The sequence below is a fragment of the Melospiza melodia genome, chromosome 13, assembly GCF_035770615.1.
Source record: "Melospiza melodia melodia isolate bMelMel2 chromosome 13, bMelMel2.pri, whole genome shotgun sequence".
Lineage (NCBI taxonomy): Eukaryota > Metazoa > Chordata > Aves > Passeriformes > Passerellidae > Melospiza > Melospiza melodia.
Genome location: NC_086206.1, coordinates 9,201,825 through 9,229,283, shown reverse-complemented (window position 1 = coordinate 9,229,283; position 27,459 = coordinate 9,201,825). Strand labels below are relative to the sequence as shown.

The following is a 27,459-nucleotide window of genomic DNA, read 5'->3' as shown; positions in this document are numbered from 1 at the left end:
GGTGGAGTTGGATAATTTGTCAGGACCAGAGAATTCTGAACTTCAAATTGGCAATCAAATAGAAAATGGTTTAAGGAAACTTGTCACCTCCCCTGGAAGTCCCCTGAAAGCTTTCTTTGGTGAAATTTTACAAACCACCTTTTAATGGTCCAGTTACTTTTGTTCTGATACTGCTATGGTTGAGTTAAAAAAGTTGAAATTGGGACAAAGTATTGGGGAATACTTTGCAAATTATCATTGTCCTGTGGCTGGGCAGGATTTATTGAGAAAGAGACTAAAAATGAGATACTAGCTTTGAATATCAGTTCCCAAAGAAGGTTGGTTTTATATAGTGCTTTTTGATTTTTTTTTTCCTTTTGTAGTTTTTCTAGATTTTGGGATGTGTTAGAGTGAAACAGTGATCATGTAGGCTACTAGCAGCTCTGTGTCTGTTCCTTGTATCTTGGACTGTACTATGAAGGATGTTTAGCATCTCACTGCCTAACAGGACATGGTGCTTGGCTTCTGATAACCTTTAAGGTATTGACAACCTGTGATTAAAGCAGAAAGCTGTGTTAAGGCACAGTTTAGGTTGGGCCTGTTTGAGAGGGATCCCTGTGTGTGCATGCACAGGTGCAGGTGTGCTGTAGCTCTGAGTGTCTGTGCCAGGGCTTTTGTTTGCTTGGGGAGTGTTCCAAGCAAACCTCGTGGCACTCTGCACCTCCAGGGCTTAGATTTGCATCATGGGCCAGTCTTGGGAAGCAGGATGGACAGGGCTCTTACAGGAGAACTGGCCTGGAAGGTTGTTCAGCTGTCAGTGGCTGTTTGGTCTGCAGGACCTGGACTCCTTGTGGCTGCTGCTGAGCTCTCAGTTCCAACTGTTCCACCCCACAGATCTCTTGTGCCTGGCTTTGAGCTTGTTATGGCAATACAGAGAGCCAGTGTTAACAGCCAGTGCCATCAGGTGAGTCTAAAAGCAATTTGTCCTTCAAAGTATTGACTGTGCTGTCAGTGTTTTTGTGGTAGGTTTCTCATTAATTTCACTGTGGGTTCTGGAAAATAACTCTGGCAATTCTAACTGCAGCATTCCAAGGCATTGCTGTCCCCAGTTATTTGCCTATCCTTTAAGGAGGTTGCCACTTTGGTTGCAGTGGTAGTGGGACAGCTCTAATATATAATAGAATAATTTTATTTCCTCTTTTTTTAGGTTTCCACTTTCAAAACAGGTTACAGAATTTTAAGTCTGGTTGTCCCAATGTTATAAATTATTAAGCAGGTGTTTTGGTTGAAATGAAAATCAGTTTTTCTGCATTATGGCAGATCATGATTTCCACAGATATTGTGAGGTCATAATGAAATGAAAATATCTGTGAATCAGTATACTAAAATAATTGTTTTTTTTTTCCTTGCACTTACTTCATAATGGTTTCTGGCACTGCCAGCTGTTGGTTAGGATGTGTCATCTAGGCAAGGAATTGATTAGGCAGGAGGCACTGAGACTGGATAAATACCTGTATTTATTTTTTTCTGCAGAAGAAAACCTAAACCTGCTTTCACCAATGTTGTTTAAAATTTCAAGCCCAGAACATGGTTCACATGAATCATGTGGTGTCATCATGCAGCATTTCCCCAGGAAAAGGACAGGTACCTCTTCTTCATCTTCCCTTCAGTCCCCCTCATAAGTTGCTTTTTTTGGTACTTCTTAACTTTGTACATCTAACCTGAGCTCTGCCTTTGGTCTTCTACTAAGTGTTATTTCTCTCAATTATAACTTACTAATTTTGTTAATCACAGTTAAGAATTAAATACTATTTTTAATCCTGGACAGCCCTGAGGACCATAAAATGCTGTTAAGAACAGTGAGTGTTCCAGATACCAGAAGCACAAATATTAATAGTCTGGAACCTTACCAAGTTTCTGTGGTTTGTTTTGTCTTGGAACAAACAACTTATGAATATTTAGTGGAAAATACAATGCTAATAAAGAGAAATCTTCAGACTGGGTCAGAGTTGCTTTATTTGGAGAAGTTGTGGAGCAAAAGGGGTGTGGCCATGTGAGCAGGTGTAGTGATGGGAGGTTGGAGGGGTGGAGTTGGACTCTCTGCTGTGGAGGTGCTCTGGCCCCCAGCTCTGGTTCTCAACAACACCAAAGAAATGTTTCAGGGTCAGTGAACTTGCTGGGGCAAGAGCTGATCCAGGAGTTCTGGTTTTCAGTAAAATGCATAAATGATTTTACTAGCACAGCAGGTGTAGTGTATTGACAGTAGTGTTTATTGGTGGAGTTGAATTCTTCAGCAAATAAAGAATTCTGATGTGTTAAGGATATTTTTAAGGAATGGCATACAGCCTATTAACAGCAGAGTTCAGTGATATTTAGATTTAGACTTGTCATAACCTGCATGAGTGTGCAGTAGGTATGAAATCTGACTGTGAAACCACACAGTGTCCTGGTACAGGTTTGGTTGTACAGACAGTCAGAGGGAAGGCAGGAGTGTAAGGAACTCTGGAAGAGAACAGCTGTTCATTTTACATGAGCCTCTCAGCTGGGGACCATTAAAACTGAATGAAACTGAAACACTGGTGTGTAACTCAGGTGAATGAAGTTAGAATAAAGCTCAATTTGTTTAAGTTCACTGAGGAACTGTGGACTGAGGCTTAAGGTAAAAGTGCCTTTTTTTGTAGCTTTCTGAAACAGTGGAGGATAAAAACTGTTTCCTGTCATCTTAGAGAACTAATGAAGATCTGTTCTTTAGGACAGAGCAATTCCAAAGAAGGAGAAGTGGTGCAGTAGGTTAGGAAATGCATAAGACAGAACTATCTTGAGTCTTTGCCAAGTACTGATTCAGAGCCTGATCCTGAGATAGTTTTACCTCTGATTGTGTTACAAACAAGAAACTAAATTAGAAACTATAAAAAAAAGTGGGTTTTAATTGCACAACTAGAATTCTCTGCTAAACTGTGTGGACAAATCTATCTTAAGATTAGAAGATGAGCATTAGAATTTACTTTTTAAGATTTTTTTATAGTAGCAGGTCTGGACATCCAGTGAAAGGTTTTCAAAAAGTTTTCACTTTTAAAACAAAGCGAAAACTTCGTTTAGCTAAATGATCACAGTTTCTATTTCTAACACTTAGAAAGAGGAATGGTTTGAAAATAGTACCTCAAAGCAGTGTATGGGCTGAGTGGAAATTAAGCAAGAAGCCTAATTTAGAGAAATACTAATAGCTGCATTCTGAAATACAGCCTGAGTGCTCTGCTGGGGAAAAGTGTCCCACAGCATTAGGATTACTCATGAGTCTGGTCATCTCCAGATCTATTTCTCTTTCATTGTTGCTCACACCCATTTTAAGAAGATTGGGAGTCTCATCCAAAATATTCAGCTTACATTTCTTGGCGCTGAGCGAATTCCAAACGTGGCAGCTGTGGTGCTGTTGCTTCCAAGAGTGGCAGGGCAGGCTCTGGCACACAGTTACTTAGCAACAGGGAAGCTCACGTTTGCTTACAGCTCCTGCGTGTGCATCTAAATGTAGTTGTGGAAAAAAATAAAAGGTTAAAGGACTTTGGAAGGGGAAACAGACACTTGAACTATTTGTACTGTTCAGTGGTTGAGACTGATGGCAATAATACATAGGACAATTAGTCTCAAAATATTTTGTCTTTTAAAATCTTTATTAGACTGTTAATATGTTGCAAAAATTTGAAATCCAGATGAACAGAACCGTAGTCCTACCAACTACAGAAAGATCAAAAATAAAAATACAGGAAATGGTAAAGAGTAGGGGACATTCTGTTTTGAATGCCTGTATTGCAGATGCATTCTTTGGAAACAAGAGGTTTCATTATTTGAACATTGGGAATCTGAGGAAGTCATAAAAATTATGTTTTGTGAGACTAACAGATGGATTGAGACTATATTAGATTAATTAATACTGATTGTTGATTGTTGCTTCTCAGTTCACCAGTGCTTTTTTTGCTGATCAAGCTGTGAAATCTTAATGGGTTTTTGACAGCTTGCACTCTGTGACTGCAGCAATAGTCAAAAGCACAGTGACTTAAAAGGCCACTGTCAGCCTGTTCTTGGGTTGCATTGTGATTACAGTAATCTCAGTTTCTGGGGTTTCAGGCTTGCAGTTTTCCTTTTTAGCCAGCATTGGAGCTGCAGTGGGGTTTCCTTATATAGCAAAGGCAGGAAGGTGATTGCAGCTCACTCAGACATGAGGGGGAGGCAGGGACCAGAGAGAGCATGCCAGGAATGGACAGGGTAGGAAAAAGACAAGCTGGATTTGGCTAGGGAATGGAGAAAGGTCTGATGGTGGGAATTAACAGTGAGTGTGGTCAGGCTGTTGGGGAGAATGACCTGGAGACCTGCAGGATGTCAGGATGTCACTGAAGGAGCAGTGCATTGCTTCAGCAGTGGGAGCTGGAGGGGAGCAGGGCAGTTGGAGAACAAGGAGTGTAACTGGAGAGGTGCTGCTCTTACAGAGGAGTAAGGATACTGCTATTCCAGCTGCTCCCAGAGTCGGGTAGTTCCTTTATATCTAGAAATTCAGTGGTTGGAAAAAGGAATTCTCCAGAGGCTGTGTTCTTTTGTTCCTGTGGTTGGTCTCCCCCATCTGTGCCCTTGTGAGTTTACTGGGCTTTTGTGTGGGCAACAGATTCAGACATGATATGGAAGGTGAACCAGATCCCACCACCACTGGGAGTGGGATTGAGAGTGTTAATCCTTGTTTTTCAGAGCTTAGTCAAAATGGGGAGACATCCTGTGAAGGTTTTTGAGGGCTAGAATGAACCTGGTTAGGGGACAGTGATTTAAAAGACGGGGGAAAAAAGTCATCAATCCATGCTGCCAAAGTTAAAATCCAGCTAAAATATTTACCTTTGAATTTAATATTCAGTCTAGAGGATTGTATAATTCTGATTTCCACATGTATATTCATGTGCTTCATGTGTACTTTATGGGGTTTACTCATTTAATGATGTCTCTCGTAGTTAATGGACCATTAAATGAGAGGCTGTAATTACCACTTCTGTGGCTGCCTCAGAGTGGGCAAGAGTATATGTGTTAATTCTTCATAAAAATGACAGGATGCAGAATAGGAGCTTGATAAAAATCTCTCATCCCATGCAAGTGTCAGCCTGCTCATCCCATGTTGGGAAACGAGCCTGGTCTGCTCCTCTCCCTCCTGAAGCTTTTTGGAAGGCAGGGAGAAGAATGAGGTCAAATAATTTTGCTTCCAGTTACCTCCCCATGTTTTAAACTAACAGGCTGTTGAACATGAAATCTGTGCTGCAGCAACTTCTACCTTCTGTAAAGGTAAAAGGAACAAAGTTTGTTTTTCCTTTTGCAGTTCATTCCTTCAGTAGTGGAGACTAGAAGGTTCCAGGTGCTGTCAGGTTGACCTATGTACCAAGGCTTGGGATTTCACAGAAGGAGGAGACTGCTACCCAAAAATTGGCCCCCACCCTTACAGAGAAGGCCTCAATCTCTTCTCCTTTGGACCTTTCTTCTGACCATCAAAGGCAGGTTGGCTGTGTAATGTGGTAGCTCTCAATGAAAAATCCTCTACATCACCCACCCATGTTTGCCAGGAGACAAAGTACATACAGAGTCACTTTGTCTCTTAATTTGTTTTTTTTTTTTTTTATGGTGGTTGTAACTATTTTCAAGTCTTCCCTTGGTAAGTTGCCTTTTGTGAGTTTATTCAGCTGCAGACATTATATGCACTTGCTGTGGCAGCTGGAACAAAAGCAGAATATTGACAGAATTAAAATTTGCTGGCAGCTGTATTTGTGCTTTGCAGGCAGGATTCGTTGTAGTGCAAATCTTTGTGGGCTAATGAAGTTCAAGCAGGGCTTTAGATAGTATTCTTTTCAACAAAACCAGCTTGCCTAAAGCTGTCTCTGCTAGTGTTTTCCTTCTGAAACAATGACAGGGAATACTGCAGGTTTAAAAATGGAATATAATTTATGAGGCATCAAGCCCTGGGCATGAGTCCTTGTGTAACTGGAATTTAAAATCTAAAATGAATATTAATGAGGTGGGGAGGGTTGCAGACCTGTCCTTTAATACTAATCCATTGTGAGAGGAGCAGCTCTAGCAATGAGCTGATACTGGCACAGAGACAAGCAGGCATTGACTGCTCTTAGAAAATGCCTCATCACTCAAAGTCTTCCCAGGCTCCTGAATACTTGTCCTGATCAGATACAGAAGGGCACCTGAACATTTCTGGTGTCAGTTCCCTGCTGATCCTGTGTGCATTTCCCTGGGGACCCTCCTGTGCTGGCTTTCAGCTCCAGCCCGAGGTGTGGATGGAAGCGTAATGGAAGGGTAAGTCAGCAGGGCACTCTGGAAGTGCCTGTGGAAGAGAACTGGGAACCTTCAGGCTGATGGTTAGGGCACAGTTATGGTGACTTAGACTGGGTGACATCAGTGTTAGAAGCTCCCTGCCTCTGATTATTAATCACAACAAAGTTTGTAAATACTTAAATAATTTCATAACTCTTAAGTGTGTGTAGAAGAAATGTGCCAAGTGGCTAAAGCTTCCCCTCATTTTCAGGAAAGAAGGTACTTGTATTAATACTTTGTATTAACCATTTGATCTAAATAATGTTGTTCAGATTATAAATTCCCTGAAAATGGGGTGCTTGTGGACCAGTGCACCTCCTCTTAATTCACAGAGGCTGATGCTGGGGAGATGAGAGAGGTCACCTCAAAAATGCTGAGTCCCTTCATTTTACTCTGTAGTTAGGGCAGGAATTGGCAAATCTGTCAGCAGCTGGCTGGAGAAGCCAGTTAAAATAAACCTCTCTACCTCTTGTCTTGGTCTGTGCTCCAAATGCACTGATGTGCTGCATCCTCTCTAGTTTGAGAGAGGAGTTTTGGGGTGTAAGTATAACAGATTTGAAGAGTTCCTCTAAAAGCTGAAGTACTAACCTTGATTTCATTTGTTGGATGTTATGTGCATGAGTTTTGGTCAAGTTCTGCATTTATTCTATAAGTAATTGGTGTCTTGTGACACCTTCAAAGCCTATACTCAAAGTGATCACTTTCCTTGCCTCTAGCTCAAGGGCAAGGCTCCAAGATCTGTATTTCCTGATATGTCAAATCCATTAGACTTTACCCAGGTACTAAAGATAACATAGTCCTGTGTCCATTGTCACAGAAATATACATTTAACTTTGTGAAAAGTGGAGTATTTCCTTGTTGGGGATTGCAAGTTACATAGTTGCTACTAAATCTATGCCTTTTAATACTCACAGAATCACACAGTCCAGAACTGACATTGTGAGATTGGAGATTAAACTGAGGGAAAGAGAAGCTCCAAATTAATTATTTTTCAGAACCTAAATGGAAAAAAATGCAGTCAGTGAAACTCATAATAATAATTATATTCTTAATATTAATGAATGCAAATACTGCAGGAAGGTGTTGTTTTACACTATGGTTCTGTATTTAGATCTGCTAATGGAAGGTTGCAGGCTGAGGATTGCTCATTCCAGAGTTCTTGCCAAAGTTTCTAAAGGATTCTCTTTGTCATGCAAGCTTTCCCCTGTGGCATGATGCTTGCATGCTGTACATGCCTCTGCTGCCACATGAAGTAATAGTGTCTCTTTACTAAATCTAGAGTAACTGCATGGTTATTTGTGCTATTGGAAGAAGTCACAAATATATAAAAATCCTTCTTTCCCTCCCTTGGGTCTAAGGTCATTGTTAAGCCCTGCACCTCTTGAGCAGTTCCAATATTTATTCTTTTCTTAGGTACTGGAATGGGGGTCTTTAATTCCCACAATCAGTTACATGGTAGTAAAAAAGCTGAAGGCCATGTTCAAGAGTTTGGTGTCCATGGGGATGGTCTCCTGTTCCTCTGAGAGTGGCTGGCTGCTGTTCCCAGTGCCAGGAATGCTGCTGGAGGTGCTGCCACAAGGCCAGCAGCATCCCTGCCCTGTCCCTGTGGGATGGCTCAGCAGGGGCAGGGCTTTCACCAGTATTCCTGTGCCACTGCATGCACCAAGCTCATGTGTCTTAAAAATCCTGGGGCAGTTTGGACCTAGAATTTATAGTTTACTCCTGCCCTTTAAAAGGCAGAATGGTAACAATAGGTCTTAAAGCTGTGAAAATATTCTATGAGCTAGGAAAGGTTTAACTCTGTTTTACAGGTGGAAAAGCCAAGGCAGAGAGATTGAGTTAGGGATTGCACAGGGGTCTGGCAGAGACTGGTCTCATCTCTGGAGGTTTAAGTCCAGCATGTGAGGCAGCCTCAGGTTCCTATGTCCCTTTAGCAGTAGTTACATTACTAAAATCTCTAGAGCTGTGCTCAAGTCACCCCAGGCAACCCCTGTTCTGTACTTGTTTGTTAAATAGCCTGAAAAACATTCCCTGCCAGGCATGGCCATCTCCTCCTTGGCCTTTGGCCTGCAAGAGTTCCTCACTCTGATTCTGGTTTTGTCTGTACTTACATTGGTTCCATTTTGTTTTTTAACAGCATATTTGTTACTTTGCTGTACAAACCCAGCTGGAAACACACCACTTGTTGTTGCTGTGAGAGGGGCAGCCAGCTCTGTACCCCCACATCTGGACCTGACATCTCTTAGATCATAATGCTAAAGGTACAGTATCTTACCTCCATCACTGGCCTGTTTCAGGGCAGGGTGCACCCCTGCTGTGGTGGGACACACTCCTGTTGGGGTTGAAGCAGTGAAGATGTGGCCCATACCAGCCCTGCTCCTGCTGCCTGAGGTTCTTGTCCACCTGCTCAAAGGCAGGGCCATAGTGAGAGGCTGTCATTTTTGTGCCCATGCCTGATGGATTCATCTTTATGCTGGATCACTTGCAGCTTGTAATCAGAGATAATTCTATTACAGCTTGTTGGCTGAGTGAAAGATGAAAACAAAGATTAAAACTGAAAGCAGATTTCCTTCTACTTCTCTAGAACTAATTCCTTCTTAGGTCATCCAGCATCTTAGTATCTGTTCTGTTTGTGTGTTTGTCCTCCATGGTCACAAACCTACAGGTAAGAACTCTATTTTAAAAAAAGCATATCTTACACAGGGCAAAATAAAAAGGAATTTATTGGCTGAGAATCAAATGCATGAGGAACATCATTTGGGTGCATTGTGGCTGCATATTAAACTGTGTAGGTAGAAATAAAAGATCTTAGATCTAGGGGGTTCACAGATATGCCCACATGGACTTCATGGCAATGTACACTTGTGCAAGTAAGTGAGGTGTTTAGAGACTGAAGGGAATGGCTCTGTGTGCATAGCATCAGATGTAGAAACAATGCTTAAGACATAACAGATGTGTGAATTCTGATGGAGGATGAACCCTTCTGAATGGTCGTTTTGAGTCCATTCATTGCTCCCTCTATTCCTGTGCTTAAGAAATTGAGCATGCAAGAAATTCCCACATGTGTTAGATTTGTGTTGTGTTGAAGGCAATATCCTGCAGCAGTTATCAGTGTCACTGAAAAATAGAATAGCACTTAGATAAATTACAGTCTTGTCACTGCTTGGCTGAAGCCAACATGCTGTCCTTAAGTTACAGCTAGAGCAATGTAAAATTGGATTAAAATAAGTGAAGGAACAAAGAAATGCAGAGAAGGGACTGCTCAGTGGCTCCAGAGGTCTGGCTGTCATCTTGTATTGTTTCTGTGCCCTGGAGTATCTGTTATCAGTGATTCAGGAAGTGAACTGCTGGGATATGGATAGAACTTAGTACTGTGATAAGGCAGTGAAATGACTGAAATGCCTGGTGTAGTGTCAGATAAGATGAAATGCCTGGTTTATCACACAAGCAGAATTCTAGCAAGATCCAGGGAGGCTGTGCAGCTTTATTCAGTGAAAGGCTGCAGGCTACCAGGGTGACCACCAGACAAGACAAACAGAATGGGGACTTTGTATCAAGAATCTGCCCTGCACAGATCCCTGCGTTTGAGCGTGGGAGGATTTTGTGTTTCAGATTACATAAAGAGATTTACGGTAAGGGACTCCTTAGTGCTTTATTGTGAGCCTGGTTTGAAACTGAAAACTTTCTGGATGGCACAGAATTGGTTTCTGTGCCTTTTGTAACGTGCTGTGTGTGTTTGACATTCTTGGCCAGCTTGTGCAGCCTGTTGGCTTGCAAAACACCTGCCAGCCTCAAGGAGGTGTTTCTGAAATGATGACTGCGAGCTTTGCCTTTGTAAATAAATTTACTTTTCATGGGAGCCTTGGCACATTCAAACTTTTGTTCTGACTGGAATATTTGTTGTATAGGATGGCACACTGACATTGAGATTATGTGGAGGTTGGTTGTTAGTGATTTTTGCTTTGCTTGCCATAGGTCTGTGAGTTTTATACAGTGACTCTGTTGGGCAGGATGACCCTGAGGTGATTTCATGAGCAGCCAAGTTCTGCGTGAGCCCATCTGACCTGTGGTAGAAGCAGTGCAATCACCTTGAGTGGTGGCACTCAGTGCCTCAGAGGGTGCTCTGGGGTCATCCTGGAAAGCTGTGAGATCAGAACCCCACAGTGCACAGGTCTGAGGAGCAAAGCAGAAGAGAGCTCTCCCCAGAGCTGGAGCCCTGATGGACAGAGCACAGACCCTGTGAGCACAGAGCTGTGGAGACACCACTGCTGAAGGGAGGATGGGAATCTGCTTTTCTACCTTTGTAAGCTACCCATTAAAACCCACTGTGCTTTAAGCTGCCTGTGAGCTTCAGTTTCAGTTGCTACCGTGGCAGAAAGTCTAGGAAAAGTATTTGTTTTCAGCAGCATGTTTGCATTTACCTACTTTTTGAGCTGCTGGAAAGAGTAGTAGCAGAAAATGTACTTAAGCAATTTTTAAAAGAATCCCATGGGCATATAATAATGTTCAAGAAATTAAAAAAATAATTGTAGGAGTTGCATTTTAATTGGAATGGATCAGATTATTGTGGGTTTTTTGAAACTGTTCTCTTTCAAAATTTTGAAGAAAGGATTTCCTTATGTATTTTGTTCAACAATAGCTGTAATGGCTTTTCTTTAACAGCCTGTATTCATAATCATCTTTGTTTTTTAAAGAGCCAATGGAGTAAATGAACTAAATCAACAGCAATAAACTGAATTCTGGCTCATTTGAAGAACGGACAAAATTTTTACTAATTTCAATAATTAGTATATTGTTCCAAAGCTTTAAATTCCTCTAATGTAACAACATGTAATGGATTTAATAGGCAAGAGTATGATGATTTTTTTTTAAATCATGTATTACATAAGAAACAGGCTCAGTTGACCAGACACATTTCATATCCTAGTGACTGCATGTTTTGTTGTCTATTTATGGCAACGTAGCAGAAAAATGTTTTGGTCTGTTCATTTGAATATGCTGCTCATCTGTTGTTCTTGTTGAAGAGGTAATGATGTGTTTAAATTGTTCATTTTCAGCTTTTTGTTAAAGGTAATAAACACCCTGAAATATGTGAGATTTTCTCTTGCTTTTTTTCTGAAGGAGTGCAGATGAAAGATATTTTCAGGACTACAGAAGGTGGCCCTAGAACCATAAAAACAAAAGAGCTAGGTTATTTCTGACTAGTCACGTCTTGGGGCAAATAAGTCAGTACTGCAGTTATCTGTCTCCATGGCATTCTGTGGCTTGGCTCTGTGCAGATCAGAGTTAGTGTTTTGCAATGAAGACTATAATGAGATTCAGAATATCTTGTTTCTCTGTAATTGATCTGTTGGGTGACTGAATAATTCTTTCATATTCATTACTTCAATTTCCTTTTCTGTGAAATTAATGATAATGGTGCTTCTCTTCTGGAAAGACATTGAGGTCCACAGGTAAATGTTATCTTAGCTTTATTTTGATTTATTGGTTTTCCTTGTCCTCAGTGCACTAACAGTCAAAACCAACTTTGTTTTGGATGTCTCGCATTGGATTACATCACTCTGGCCAGTTTACCAAACTCATTATGTTTATCTCTTGGAAAATCATCCTTTGTTTTGTTCACAAAGCTAGTACTCAAATTCATGGAGCATTGCAAAGGGAAGGATGCTTTTGGAGGCTGGGACTGGCAGAGAACACATAAGGATGAATAGTCTTGGACCACACGTGCAATTCTTAGTAAAGCTGGTGAGAACTGCTCTAATGTGTGAGTTTAATGTTAACCCTAGGGAGAGCTCTCTTTTCCCAGTGTCAGCCTGCAGGTTTGAGCCTGTCCCAGCAGGATCTGGTGGGTATGTGTAAGTTCTGAGGTCAGTGGCTGCAGGGGGAATCTGTTGTTTGTGTGTTTGTGGGCTGGAGCCTCCTGTGCAGTACCTGGGGTACTGTGCTGTGCCTGCTTCTCTCAAACCAGGGGCTGGCTGGGCTGGCTGGGCTCTTGTGGAAGGACTCTAACCCCAGGCAGCTCTGCAACAGTGCCCTGCATGTTCTTACAGATTGGTTGGAAATCTGTTATTGCTCAAAGGTTCAGTGGAGGGGGGAGCTGGTGCTCAAGCAATAAGATGAGGCATTTTTTCTCTGAAATTAATTGGACTCATAGGAGAGGCAGTGACAGGAGTGTTCTAATGTGTGCCTGAAGATCAAGGCACCTGTACTTCCTTCAGGCTTTTGCTTTCTGGAGCTTAACAGCTTTGATGTTCACCTAGATCAATCCTTTTAACCTTAGTGCTGCTGCTATCTTTCTTCTGATTTGCTGGACCTGATTTATTTTTTATCCTCTTTTAGGACACAGACACTTAATGAGATATTTGAAGTCACCTAGTAATTCCCATAAGTTAACCTTGATGCTCCTCTCCTCATTCATGTTTGTGATTGGGGGTAGGTGTCTCACTCTGTGGGGTTTTTCTGGAGGGCTAACATCTTGCTGCTTTTGCTGCTCAGAGATATTTTTCTGAGTCCTGTGTAGAGTTACTTGGAACTCTTCAGATGCTGTTGGTTCACATCCTGAGCTTCCTGTTCTTGCACTGCACAACAATTACCTTTAATTTCTTTAAGCAGTTGTCTCCTGTTTTGTGAGTTGGTGCTGGGACTGCAGAGCTGCAGATGGAGATCAGGCCTTGGCACCTGCAGTTCAGGCTCCTGCTCACCTGGGAGTCACTCTCCTCTCTCCCCAGCAGGGCAGCTCAGGGATGCAGGCTCTGGACAGTCCATGTACTGCAGGGCCCAAACAGCCCTCCTGATTCTTGGCAGGCTGTGTGCACACTGCTGTGGAGAGCTCACAGAGGCAGACAGACTGAAAGAAATGAATGGAATTGGTAAACCATTCTGAAGGATTGGGATTTTCAGAAAAATACATGATTGACAAATTTCTGAGCATTTCAGTTGTTAACACTGTCTCCCCAGGCTTTGTGGGGGCTCAAGAGGAAGATATCATGTGCTCCAATTTCAATTTTGCACCATAGTGGTCTGCAGTCTAAATATATTCTATTGAGTATCCTTTCAGACAGTTCATATCCCAGAAACTAAAGTAGTAAACTATATATAGTCTGTGACATTACAAACCAGGTTTGTTTTCACCTTCTCCATGGCTGAATTGAGATAGCAGGAGCTAACAGGTCGTCCTGCTGTTGTCTTCTATATTTGTGCTCACCTTTCACTCTCTCATTGCTGTCCTTGTTTTGTTGTTCAGGCTTGAGCAGCCCATGTGCTTTCTGCTCACCCACCTTAGGCATATTTCTGATTTCAGGTGCTGAATGCTTCCCTTCAGAGACCTGATTCCTTCCAGCACTGCCATTGCATGGTCACTGATATGGTCTGGGGCTGGGCAGAGTTGAAAAGAAATGCCTTTTTCTATCAATAACTCTGTTCTGGATGTTTTCTTGATGGGTTCCTGTTCCCAGTTTCAGCTGAAGTCCCCAGGAAGTGGGGGAAGCTTCAGGGTTCTGGTTAATTCTCAGTACCCCTTTAGGAATCAGCACAGCTTGGTTTGCATCTCCCTTGACCTGTCTTGCTATAAAAAGAAAATAGAAAATTGCCACAGATTTGATGACTGACTGACCTTCTTGTTTCTTGTTCTTTATGCAGAATTATCAGGTTTAGGGCCAGAACACATTGTCACAAGCTACCAAATGTCTGTGGGTCACCCCACTGTGTGAGGCAGTTGTCACCTTGGCCAGGAGGGATGGCCTGTCTTGGCAAGGCAGGTAGGAAGCTGCCAGTCATTTCTGTGGGACACTGAGCTTGTTTTGGAGCACTTTTATCTGTTTTATGGTCAGTGCAGAATCCACTTTTCACTGGATTGATTCAGTTTACACAAATTTTATCAAAATTTTTCTGTTTCTCCTTTTGTGGTGGAACAAGAGCATGAGACCCCTGTATTTCAGCATTTTCAGGGATATTATGTAGGGACTCTTGCCAGCTGTAATTTGCTACCTCTGCAGAACACGACAGCAGTATTTTTCAGCATCCAGCCTCATGTTTTAACTCCTCTCCTAATTTCTTGCACTGAAAAGGTCTTGATGCACTGTTACTGGATTTGTAGCTGGCACTGCCCTACTGCCCATTGGTGGCAAATACTCCTGGTATCAGCTAATATGAAATCCAGACCATTTATATCCTGGATCTTTTATCAGCACTGTTATTGCTTGCTTTCCTCTGAGTGATTTTGCCTTTGTGGTGCCAGGCCTTGGGGCTGTTTTTGTAGTCCAGCACTGATAATCAGTGTGTCTGTTTACACTACAGCTGTCTCTGCAATGCAGCTGGAGATTAATTTGTCACTGATCTAACAGCAGAATTCCAAAATCAATGATTTATTTGTTTTAATTCAGGAGCCTCCTGTGAGTGCAGAGAAATGTCTGTGTGGTTGAGGAAAATGAATGTTCTGGTGTCTGTTGACTGCTGATTTAAGGTAGCAAGGAGGTTCAGAAGCAAAACTTCCTGAGTCCTGATAGAAGCCCTGCAGGGAAGCACTGGAGGGTATTTGCTGTTTTGGGAGTGGAAATGGCTATACCAAATGTGCTCTGGATTTCTGCTCTTACTAGATACTTGTGCTGAGATACTAACCCCAGATGGGAAGATGGATCTCTGTGCTCAATCATACCACTGAAGCCCTCATTCCAGGCTTCTCATTCACACCCAACTGTTCTTAAGCTATCTGCTTCAGAGAGATAAACTTTAAAAATTGTCTTCTCATTCCTTGTTGTTAATTGCCTTCTGCAATTCCACTGGCATGTGGGATAATGTTCCTTTAGGGAAGCTTTTCTGTAGGTTACATTCTTTTGTTTGTTTCCTGTATACTTCTTCCAACCTGATAAAAACCATTATATTAGCTGGAGGTGTTTTTCACAGCTGAGATGGATGCAGCAATTTCTCTGCTTTTTGCCAAACATTGAAACATTCACCTCAAGGACAGCAAGGGGCTTCTATGTGAGCTGTGATTACTGAGAGGAGTTTGCAAAACCACCACTTTTTGTACACAAACTCTTTAATTCTCAATCTTTTTCAAAGCAGTTTGTGTTGAGACTGATGGTTATTAAGCCTGAAGTGATGGTTATTCCTGTATTTGTGAATGATGTCAAAGCAAAATACCAGAGATCTAAATCAGCAGGTGAATATAGCACATAACAGACTTCATTATAGGACAGATAAGTATTTACTTGATCTAAAATTTTGTTAACATGGTGTTTTGGGTTTTAGTGAGGAATAGCAATATCAAAGAGTTTTTACTTAAAAAATCTCCTACTGTTAAATTCCTGCAAAGAGCATTATTAGCAAGCAGCAGTGAATGCAGTGCTTGGTGTTTGTTGTGCCACAGCTGGGAGCTGTCAGGTGGGAAGGTGGGTGAGAGAAAAAATCAGGGACTGAGACCCCAGCTTGCACAGACCTGACATGATGGCAGGAACTGTAAACTCCACTGGGAGGAGTTCCAAGGGTGTGTGGCAGTACCAAGGGATGCTGGAGTCCAGTTGGATGGTTTTGGAGGCTGCTTCTTGCAAGGCTGCCTGTGAACACTTCTGTCTCTTAATTCCAGTGCAGTCCAGCATGATTTGAGGTGCTTGTGTGTTTTACCTGTCACAGACCTAAACCACTGCAATGTAAAATTGTGCTGAGGTGGTCATACCTCAGTCAGTATCCAGGAAGGGGGCTGGAGGAGAGTTCTTGCATTTCAACCTTGTGAATGTAAGTGGAGAAGCAAAGAAAATAGTATCATGTGTTCTGACAATTGTCAGTCTTGGTGGGGTGAAAGGTGGAGTTGGAAATGATGGTAACAAATTAACAAGTACAGCTCTGAGAGTGCATTTTTGTTGTATCTTTTCAGACTTGAATCTAAAAAGATCTTCTGAAGTAAGAAGAGAGCAGAAGTGCAGAAAGTGCAGTTAGGGGATTTCATCTTCTTAAACAAAAGCATGTTGCTGGCAAAGTAGAGGCTTTTCTGAGGGATTTGATTTGAAGCCAGTCAAATTTCAAGTCAGCAAGAACAATTGTGCTGGTTTTAATGTGTTTTGGAGCAGCAACTCTGTATTATGTAAGTTTGTTTTTCAAAAAGTTGACTGTCTAGAAATAACCCTTTCTTATGCAACAGATCTGTCCCCTGTGTGTGTATCCTGAGAGCCCTATCTCATCACTTCAGTGAGGAGAGTTTGCCTTTACTGGTTTTATTCCTGTTGGCATTACTGCACAGCCAGGGTCACCCTCCTGTTGTGACAGATCCCAGTGACACAGAATTTCTTGTACCTGAGCAAACTGCATTGACAGTTTTTGCTTTGGCAGGTGTCAGGTGGGCCTCAGGGCTCTCTGCTGAGCTCCCAGTGGTACTGAGAGAGCATCCAGTAAGTAAGAGGCTTCTTGACTCTGAGGGAAGCTTTTGTGGCTGACCCTTAAAGTCTGCAGGCTTTATGAGGAACTGACTGCATTAGATATAAAACCACTGAAATTCAGGGGAAGCAGGAACAACATGACAACTTTGTTCAGTTTCCAGGGGAGAGGTCTTTGTTGGAGGGTGTGGAGGAGTGGGAGGGTGAATCCTAATCCTTACCATCGCACTGAGGAAACATTCTCAGTTACCACTCTTCTGCTCCATAGTTGCTTAAAAATAAAGTAAATTGAAAGGATGAAAATTTCAAGTAATGAGCTTTCTAATGTAGTTTCTGTGAGTAACAGACTTGGTGGTGAGGAATGAGCTCTGGGGTCAAGTGAGTGAATGTGCATAGACAGCAGGTGCCCTGTTGGCATCCTGAGAGGCTGAGTAACCTGGTGGAAGGACTGTGGGCACATGGTAAACAGTGTTATCTAGAAATCTCATCACTTTGATGTAAATGAAATGTCATAATTGATCTGTTCAGCTCTGCTGTCAGCTGCCTGGCTGAGATGCATTACAATAGTGCACATGGTATCAGGTTCAGTAACCTATCCCTGGCTCTGCTGCTGAATCCTTAGATTCAGTTGTCTGGAAAATAATGAAATGGAAGTGGGGAAGGAAGGCAGGACTTGCAATGGTATTTCCTAATTGACTGTGTTAGCAGTTTTCTCTCATTCAATACTAGAAACCCCAAATTTCCATGGTGATTGTTGGGAGTACCTGGCACCAGAGCCATGTTGTGACAGAGGCAATATTGAGTTGTTCTTGCCAGGGTCACCTGGGGATACCAACAATGTTCCACAGATCTTTTTAGTGGGCAGGTGGATTTAACCAACAGGGCATGAGTGATGCATTAAATGTGGAGTTCTTGGCCTTCTAAAGCAGCTGTGGTCCAGTTCCCAGGGTGAGGATCTTGACTTTCCCCTGGGCCCAGCAGGAAAGCCAGCCATGGGCTGGGTGGATTTATCCAGGCTGATGGGCATATCTTGCCTTTGGAAGTTATTCCTCTGAATTAGAGCCACTGCCTCCTTTGTGTTTGCTGTTACTAGATTTGCTCTGTTGCTGCAGCATTACCCTGTGGATATAATAAATTTACCTTTTGTGCTGTTCATGAGAAACTAGGTTTAGTATTTCAAAAATTTACCCTAAAAAGGTTCAGTTACCCTTTCATTTGCTGGAGAGAAAAGTGGGAAATGTATGTTAATGAGCTGCAGCAATTAGATGTAGATTAAGTAGATTCTCATTACAACTTGAAAAAGCTGACATCTGGTTTCTAAATATGTAAAAGACATTTGTAAAAAAATTTACTTTTTTTCTTGCCTGAGCAGTGTTTATCAGATGTAGCCAGACTGCTTTGAGCTTATTTGCTTTGGTTTTCCCTTTTGTAATGTCCTGATTTTTTGCCACATTGCATTTTCCATCTCCTTGGAACTCTATTGCACTGCAAACTTTTCCCAAAGCCTTTAAGTTCTGTATTAACCTTTGGCTTTTTATAGGCCATATAAAAAGTTATTTTTTCACTTTCTTATGTATTATCAGCCATCTCCAGTTTTACAATGTTGTTGGAAGCAATGCAACAATCTAATGAGATGATCTGTTTGAGCAGCTGGTTTTAACCTCTGTGACATTTCTCATTTGGGGTATCAGTCTCTGCTGTCACTTCAGTACATGGTGTAGATTTTTTTTTTAAGATTTTGTTTTCTATTCACTTCATCTTTGAGGATTTTTTATTCCTTTGGGTCAGACCTAGCAAGGAGGAATTGTAACTAAACTGCCATACGATAGGTTTTCTGTGTTGAATCTGAATTTTTCTCTTGTTTCGTGACATCTCTCTCCCAGCTGGGAATGTGTGTGAGAGGTGTGAGCCAAAGAGGAATAAACTCTTCTCCCCCTTGAGAATAGAAATCTCTGTGGCACCATTGCTTCAAGGTCACTTGTAGTTGTGTTTCTCCAGCATGTGTGTTCTTTTCTCTGCCTTCCTGAGATACCTGATACCTTGGAGGTGTTTTAAAGGGATCAGAAAAGTTCATTTCAGTCCAGCAGACAATGGAATCAAGGCAGTTGCCTGCACACTCCAGATCCCAATGCTCATTTTTTGTTACCTGGAAGAAATGAGCAGGAACCCACAGGAGACCAATTGTCATCAGAAACTTTGTTCAGGTTACACCCAGACAATGCTGGAGTTTGTGGGTCACCAGTTTGGGCAGTGACTGAACATAACTGTGCTCTCTGGCATTTGTTGTTCACACAGCACTCTGTAAATTTGGGGGCTGAAGATGAAGCACCCTGTGTTGTGGTATCTAAATGCAAAATGTCCTTGTAAGCAACAGCTCTTCACAAAGCAAAAGTGACTTTGATAGGCTGTGGCACTTGTAACAATGTTTTTTGTGGTGTCAGGCATTTTAGGATTTTTCCCTTATTTTTGGTAACTATTTAAAGGCTTGGGACTAGCAATGGAAATAAATACTCTCTGCAGGCTGCTCAAGCAAGATCTGAACACTGGGCACTGAATCAATGTTCTGAACAACAATTGCCTGCTTTTGTAATTCAAAGCAAAAGGAATACAAGGGGTTTTCCAGTATTTGAGCATATTATCATCCTGAAGGCAAGACAAACTCTTAGACTTGCCAGAGCCATTTTTTTTCTTGTTGTGTGTTTGTCAGCAGTGCAAAAGGAGAGAGAGTAGAAGAGAAAATGAAAAGAATAAAGAATAGTTGACCTTAACTTTGTGACAGATGTTTAAAACTTTTTACTTTGGTCCAAATGAGGTTTCCTTCTCTGTCCTTCATCCCATCTGTAATTTTGCAGCTGCTTATGGAGGCCCAGTTTGATGTAAGCAGTATAATAGGTTAAACAGCTGTATCAGAGTAGGAGGCAGTTATGGCTGTATCTTCCCTGTTCCTCAGACAACACTAGCAAGGAATGTTTGCTGCATATTTTTAGCAAAAATTCTCCATAGAGCATTCTTTCAAACATCTCTCAGTGCACTGTGTGAGCAGTTGGGTGGTGAAATCTGTTCCATGTGGCTGGAATACACAGTGCATGTGGCTGAATCCAGAGGAGAAAGGGATGGGATTTTTTTTTTTTTTTGAAGGCTCACTTTTTGCTTTACAAAGCATTTACCACAATAAGTGAGGAGGATGAAATCAGCAGTTACAGGAATAATAACACTAGATAATAGCAACTGGGCAGCAATCATGCTTTTTGCTCTCAGTTGTTAAATAACTAAGAGAGCCGCTCAAGGTTTTGCAGGACTCCTGTTTGCCCCCAAGCACAGCCAGTTGTGTTCCTGGTTGTACCTGCATTGTTTCCTGGCCCTGTGCTGTGCCTGGAATAACACACTCTTGGTGGCAGCTTGAGTTCTGTGAGTGCAGCTGGGGATGACTTTCTGTGGCTAAACTTCCTTGTTGAAGTATCTCCTCTGAGTTGTCTGACTTTAAATACAACACTCTCACTCCCTTTGTTCTTGTTCCTAACAGGACAACATTCAGCAGGTACTCTTGATTTAGTGAGTTATGTTGGTTGTTTTTATCTTTGTCATCAAGCATGTTTGTGGCTTTGAAAGAATTAATTCTTTGGAGGCATTTGGCTAAAAGCTCTTGATTCTTTAACTGCAGTAGTAGAGTTGCAAGGCATTTATTGCCCATGTCCTAAACCTTCAAGACAGAGCTGAATATTTTACTGTGTTGTATGGGATATCACAAAACTTACACCATTCTATCCCAGACCACTGGGAAAACCCCAGTGACTTTAAAATACCTTTTTGGTCAGGAGAAGTGACATGGCACAAAGTGCCAGGTTTTCTTCTCAAGTCATTGCTTGGTATTCAAACTCTTCTGTGAAGGTTATGAACAGTCCAAGGCTCACAGCTTTGGCTGTGTTTGGTAAAGCTGCCTCTAAATTTCACATTTGCCTCTAAATGTCACAGAAACACCAGGTTGGCTATAATTACATGATGGCCTTGGTAGATGTAACACTTCTTTTAAAGTGTAAATAAAAATTCTCATCTTACAGAAGTGGCAAGGATCCAATATTGTCTTGGGAGGGGAACTTTAATGCTGCTACTACTCTGTGGGAAGGGTTTTAATGTCTAGAATGTTCTGTGTCCTACAGGAAATTCACTTTTAAGAGTGACATTTTCTTTCCATGTACACTTTACAAGAAATGAGGAAGGGACTGGAGGCAGAGGGGTGCTGGGGATCCCAAAGGCTTTGTTGTGGTTGCATTGTTTCCCTCCCTGCTCAGCACTCAGCAGTGCAGAGGGACTCAGGAGAGCCAGACACAGTCGTGTGACAGGGTCACATCTGGCATGGGACAAACTGCTCTCTCTTGATGCCACAGTTCATCCTCTGTGGTAGAGAGCTGACTCCCCTTCTGTGTGCTGCTGTAAGGGTACATTCATTAATGTTTCTAAAGCATTCAGAGCTGTGGCAGTGGAGCCTGTGCAGTGTGAAGTGACTTTTTCTGTTCTCTAGTGACTGTAATTTGTATAGTAAATATGCTGTGATTCAGAAGTAAAAAGCAAATCAATAACAAATCCTTTAAGATTTATGATTTAATAATTTAATTGCCAATAGTTAGACTAATTCTGCTGTGCCTTCGTTATGATTTCTTTTTCTTGGTTCATTTTTATAACCTGGGAGAAAGATTTAATTTTAGAAGTTTCAGTTGACAAAGACATGCTGGTGCTAGATATGTATTTCAGGTCATTGTCATTGTACTCTATTTTTAAATTCAAGTGCCAGCCAGCTGAAAGAGCACCCTGTGTCTATGCTGGGCGTTCTGCATCCGTGCTACAGAGCTGAATTCTTCCAAGCTTCAGCACAAGGCCAGCCAGTTCACTTTTATTTTTTCTCCTGTTTAATGAAGGGAAATGTTCTAGCACCTTTTCATTATCACAGAACTAAAACTGGTCATGAAAACAATCCCCCTCCCTCCAGAGGCCTGCCCAGGCATTGGCCATTGTTAAGATGCTTGCCTATCAACAGCCACTCGAGAAAGAATTTTAAATGGTTTTGTGACGTCAAGAAGGCACAAGAAAACACAGTCTGGTGCCAAATTGCCTCCATCATTGAAAGCACCCAGTAAGAAATAGATAACACAGAAATAAATCTTTTGTGCAGTAGCTATCTCACGATATGCTCTAGCGACTCCAGTAAGTGAGCTTGTCTGGTGTAGGAGTAGCTGAAGAAAATGAACTTTCAGAGCCTCATTTTCTAATTTATGATTAATGCAAAGGCAGCCTAATCTGTCAGACTTCCTGCTGTCTGGACACAATGTCTGTGGGGAGCTTGGACCTCGCGCAGGGACACGCCCTGACCAAGTTTCAGCCTCCAAAAGTGAACAGTTTGAGTACGGTGGACAAAAAACTCTATCTCTTGAATGAAAAGATGGACAGACTGCTGCATTTCCAAGAAGACCTGACAGGCAAACTGCAGCAAGTGAACAGAGGCATTGCTGCTGTAGGAAAAGGCATTAACAAGCTCACAGTGTCCCAGGCAGCTCCTGGTGGCACAGCTGCAGTGCAGGAAGGCCCGAAGGAACCGGACAGCGCTGCCCAGGCTGATGTGCAGAGCATGTGCTCAGAAGTGTTGAATTTGATGAAAGCTGCCCAGCTAGATGCCTCCAAGCATAAGGAGAGGCTGGCAAAGATAGAGAAAAGGGTTGATACCCTGGATAAAGTTATTACATTTGTGGGAGAAGTATTAAAAAATTCTAAAGTAGTGGATTTTATTCTCAAAGGCATTGTGCCCTGGAAGAAGGGGAGCCTGCTGGAAATCCCTCTTGAGGTTGGTTTAGTTTTACTGTTCTTCGTTTCACTTTATGACATAGCAGGGCTTTAGGCTCTCCTGGCAATCTCTTGCATGATGTTTAATTCAAGTTTTCCTTTCTGTATTGCTGGCACAGGTTACTGCTGGGACCTTTGAATTGCAGGGCTCTTAAGGCAGGGAGCGAGCTCAAAACAGTGTCTGAGGTTCCTGAAGGGTGCTGGGCAGTCCTGGAATGGCTGTGAGCAGGAGATTGCTACTGGAAAGGAAAATTCAGCTTCTACCAGTGCTGAAAGCTCAGCAATGTCACCCAAATTAGTGACTGAATTGAGGCCCCAGTGAAAAGTACATACTAGAAGCTTTTGGGTTTTTAGAGACAAGCTTCTATTTCCTTGTTCGTTCACAAATTCTGAACACAGCACCCACTCTTGAGACCTGTGCTGATTTGTAGTCATGTTACTGTGCAGATTTACACATCCTTAGAGATCTTAGTTGTCTTTAGCTATATTTCTGTGATGCAGCCGTGACTTCATCAGCTCCATTGACATCATTCACTCCTGCAATCAAGTAGTTCTTGTGTTTGCAAGTTCCCAGACATCAGTTCCCAAGCATTTTTTAATTATTGAGGACAGTGGGTGAGGAACAGGCAAGAGCAGTACTTAGCTGATATGGTGTTTGAAAATAGATCAGCCTTGTTTTTTAACAGTTGCAGGCATCTGGAATTAGTTCTAGGTAATGGGAGTTTCCAGTTTTCACTGTGGCTTCTACCCCACCATGGGAATGGAAGAGAGGAAAACTGCGAGGGCTGGAATATGTTTATTCATTCCAGATCTGCATGTATGTGGAGATATGATTACAGTAAGAGAATTTATCTCAAATGACAATGTCCATTGATATCTAATTCAAATATTTTTCACCAAAGCTGTAAAATCCTTTGATGAGGAAGTACATCTAACCCTTTAGAAGAACAGGGCAGTGTTTGATGGCAATGTACCTTTCCAAGCTTTCAGTGCTCTCCTGGTCTCCCTTTTTAAGTGCCAGAGGCTGATAAGTGAGCTGGCCTGTTAGGAGACAGGAGAATTTATAAAGTGCTTCCATTAGTGTTGAGAACAATAAATCATGCATTAGTTATCAACCTTAAATCGGGATAGAGATAAAGTTCAGTTCCAGCAGTCCCAGCTTCAGTTCTACAGGTTTTTTGAGAAATGGCAAAGTCTGATAAAGCTGTGTTATTACAGTCACTGCAAAATGCCTGGAGACAGATACTGTCCTTTGGTTCATTTTGTGGCTAGGCAGGTGCAGATTGAGGTGGAATGACCTGCTGGTGACAGCCTGGTGGACTGGGAGGGGCTGGAGGTCTGTGTCCCAGGCTCCAAGCTGTGCCTTGGCTGGAGAACAGTCAGGGTGTAGTGGGTGAGCACCTCTATGGCACATTTTGCAATATGACCATCATTGTCCTCCTTCTTTGTTTCTGGTCACGAACACTTTTTGAAATTGGAGCATGAGGTCAGTTATAAAACCTTAAGTCCATCCTTTGATCCCAGACTGCTGAGTGATATCTGAACTGTCTCGAGTTAGTGAGGCTGTGGGGAACGTGACCTGGCTGGAGACTGTGCAGAGAGCACAGGTGAACAAATTACCTTGTGCTGAGCCATGTGCTAACTTGGGGCTGCATTTTGCAGCCTGTTGTGTGACAGCAGCACAGACCTGTCCAAAGAGCTGCACAGTTGCAGGGGGAGCACAGAAAAAGAACTTGCTGCCTGCTTGTTCCTGTTTTGCAGCCTTTGCTGTTTGTCCCAGGGCTCTGCTTATCGGGCTGGGCTGGGAGTGGGGAGGTCCTGTTTGCATTTCTGGGTGAAGCTGTTTGTCACAGCATTCCAGGCATGCCTTGGGAATGCTTGTGGAAGAAGTTTTGTGGGGTTGGAGTCAACAAAAGGCTATGAATTGAGCTTCCTAGGTTCCAAACCTCTAACTTCTTACTTAAAAACCAGAAAAAAAAAGCACCAGCATTAAACTGTCACTTACCCAAGGCTTTCTTTGCATGTAGGATTGTGCCAGAATAATGTTCACCCTGGTCATTGTTGCAGGTTTGCTTAGAGCTGTAATAAAAAGGGTAATGATTTTTTCCTACTTTTGCTCTTTGGGTGTTTTGGTTTTTTTGGAATGGGAGGTGGGGAGGCTCTGTTCAGTCTGAGGGTTGGTGCATGAAATCCTTAACTGCTTTTACTAACAGGTGAAGGGCTGATGTGTAGCTGTAATCAGTTACTTTGTGTTGCTTATTTGCTTGTACAAATCAGGATAGGAGACTAGATCATCACTAGATTTTTAACTGTATGTCAACCACAGGAAATATTATGTCTTTCCCTAATTTTGCTTTTTGCTACACAGAAGTCAGCTGTAATTTGGTTTCACATGTATTGCTGTCTGAGGTCTTTAGTGGTCCTGTTACAAAATATCCCTCCTCTCAAATTAATTGGGGGGAAAACACTGCTTAAAGATAAAAATCTGCTTCTGTTTTTAATCATGGTAAAGGTGACATGTGAAATATCAAGCGCATACACAAGAGTTGATCTACAGCTAGATGTTCTTTTTTGGTACCACCTCTTATCAGGTCAAATAATGGAATTTTTGGGTACCTTGAGACAAATATGTTTTGACAAATGTATTCAGAAACATTACTTTTCATTCTGTCACCAGCCAAAAAGCAACAGAAATACAGCATCATTACTTTTTCTACTGTCTCATGTTTCATATGTCATACTTTTTAATCAGTGTGAGTAGATGACAGGAGGCAAAAACCCTGACAGTGAAAATTTTGGAAAGCAGTGAGCTAATGTATTAATCTGTTATGGTGTTTTAAAAGTCTCTCCCTGCAAAGGCAGGGAGAGACTGGAGGAAGGAAGTAAACAGAGCACTGACTAATAATTCACAAGAGGTGGAACTCTCCATTTTTTCAGAGTCTGAATGCCTCCATAGCTGCAGGAACCTCGTGGGAAATAGACACTCTTGGCTGTAACTGTAATTTCTGTGTTCCCCTGTCATTTTTAGGCCAAGGATAAGTCTGAGGAGAGTGGTGCAAAGCCTAAGCATGTGCTTAGTAGCAGAGGAACCCAGACTGAAAGCAAGAAGCCTCTGGAAGGTATGTATCACTCCAGGCATGCTGCAAGCTTTGACTCCAGAATGTGCAGCAGACAAACTGGAAATTAATAGCCTGCTATTTCCCACTACCTGAATTACTCAGATGTAACTGAGTAACTTTGCCCCTCAGTACTGGGAGAATGGAATTGTTCTCACCACCTTCACAAGATGATTTATCCCTAGGATCAAGCACCACAAAAAGCTAGAAGATACAGAAATTAAAAGGAGCACTTTTGTTTAGCTGAAGAGCTGGGGTTTTTTGAGTTGGGTTTCAGTGAACTGAAATCAGAGAGCAGAGCTTGTTTGGAGATACTGTGAAGATAGTGGCCCTATACATAGCAAACCCAACAAGTTCTTTTCCATTAATATCTCTGGAGCAGCCCTCCCTCTTCCCCCTCTCTGAAAAAGGGATGTGTTGACACTAGAATATCTTTTTTTGATCAGCAAGTTTCCCTGATGTGTCAGGGCCAGATTCCTATTTAGGGTGCATCTGTCAGGGCACTGCCCTGTTGCATCCACTGTCAATGCCTGTGGAGCTGCAGCAGGGGTGAAGGTGATGTTGAGCAGGCCCTGTCATGCTGCTGTCTTCACAAATTGTCAGTGAATCCTTATGGGCAGTCCCCTTTTTAGCTTCATGGATTTGGAAGTGACAAAAACAAAGCAAATGGTCACAATTCTGACCCAAAAGCTGCACAGAGTTGTGAGCAAACCTTGCTTGCTGGTGATCTGGGCATGCTGAATGTTAATAATCACAGCCACTGTCATGGGAAGGTGATGGAGAACCTTTTAATGGAGAACATTTTGTGCAGAATGCAAGTAGGCTCTGTCTCATGCCTCAGTGTCCCTTGCAGTCCTGCTGGGTTTGTCCCTACTCCCCTAACTGGGGAGAGGGGTGTGGATCAAGAGGGTCCTGCAGGATCTGCAGTGCCTTAGACTACCTGTTATATTTGCCCACAAAGTGATTTCAGGTTTTAGATGCAATGGACTTGAGCCTTGCAGCTTTTTTGTTTGTTTTAAGGAATCCAAGTCCAGCAGGTGAATCTCTGGTTTTAAGCCATGAGCATGAGTAGTATCTCCAGCCTGATGGTGTAAGGATTTTAAACCTTCTGGGAGATTTATGCTATCTTTTCAAGTGTAACTCTGCAGGTTATTTTGAGAGGTGTGTTGCTTTATTCCTCCTCTGTTTTGCCATGACTTTTGCCAAGGGTAGTTTATTAATGGATTCTTTTATTCAGAGACAAAAAATGTGAAAAAGCTGGATGAAAACAAGGGAGCGTGTGAGAAGGTGACCATTTCCAGTGCTGTAGCCCACAAAGCTGACTCCAAACCCCAGCTCAAAGACAGGACAGCCCAGCAGCAAGGGGCAGAAGGTGCTGGCAAAACACAGAGCTCTAAGAGCTGTCCACAGCAAAAGGACATCGATGTCAAAGCTGGGAATCAACACAATGGTCTTCCCTTCGTACATCAAGATCCTGCAGGCAACAAGAATGCTCCTGCTGAAGGCCAGAAGGGGGACAGAGCCCCAGGCCCTGCTGAGTGCCACAGGCAGCTCGTTCACCAGAAGCCTGGCAAGAATGAAAGCAAAGCTGCAGCGTCCCGGGAAGCTGCGCCCTCCACGTCCAGGGCCATATCTGACACGGGCTGTGAAGTGACACACACCAGGTAATGGCCTTGCTGGTGGCTTTCTGGGGGACCTGGAACCTTTCCATGGGTTACAAGGGAGAAAAGGAAAGCCAGGCCATTAAAGGAGGCAGCTCCTGTGTGGTGGGAGAGGAGGAGAGACCCTACAAAGGTTAAGGCAGAAGGCTCAGGGGGCCC

At 42.5% G+C, this 27,459-nt stretch overlaps 1 protein-coding gene across 6 annotated transcripts in view; it reads left to right on the top strand.

The window, feature by feature from the left end:
- Positions 1 to 6,057: 6,057 nt before the first annotated feature.
- The window catches only part of MYLK3 (myosin light chain kinase 3), a 36,434-nt gene continuing 15,032 nt past the window's right edge, over positions 6,058 to 27,459 (top strand). The window contains exons 1-5 of one of the 6 annotated variants that reach the window (XM_063167722.1): positions 6,058 to 6,306; positions 8,462 to 8,585; positions 24,551 to 24,616; positions 25,552 to 25,642; positions 26,877 to 27,303. In XM_063167722.1, coding sequence (XP_063023792.1) covers positions 8,577 to 8,585; positions 24,551 to 24,616; positions 25,552 to 25,642; positions 26,877 to 27,303 — 593 coding nt within the window. In that variant the 5' untranslated portion in view covers positions 6,058 to 6,306; positions 8,462 to 8,576. Of the gene's footprint in view, positions 6,307 to 8,461; positions 8,586 to 9,790; positions 9,957 to 10,433; positions 10,628 to 21,864; positions 22,525 to 24,550; positions 24,617 to 25,551; positions 25,643 to 26,876; positions 27,304 to 27,459 lie in introns of those variants that run through there. The other 5 variants (XM_063167719.1, XM_063167721.1, XM_063167717.1 and 2 more) reach the window with 5 other exon arrangements.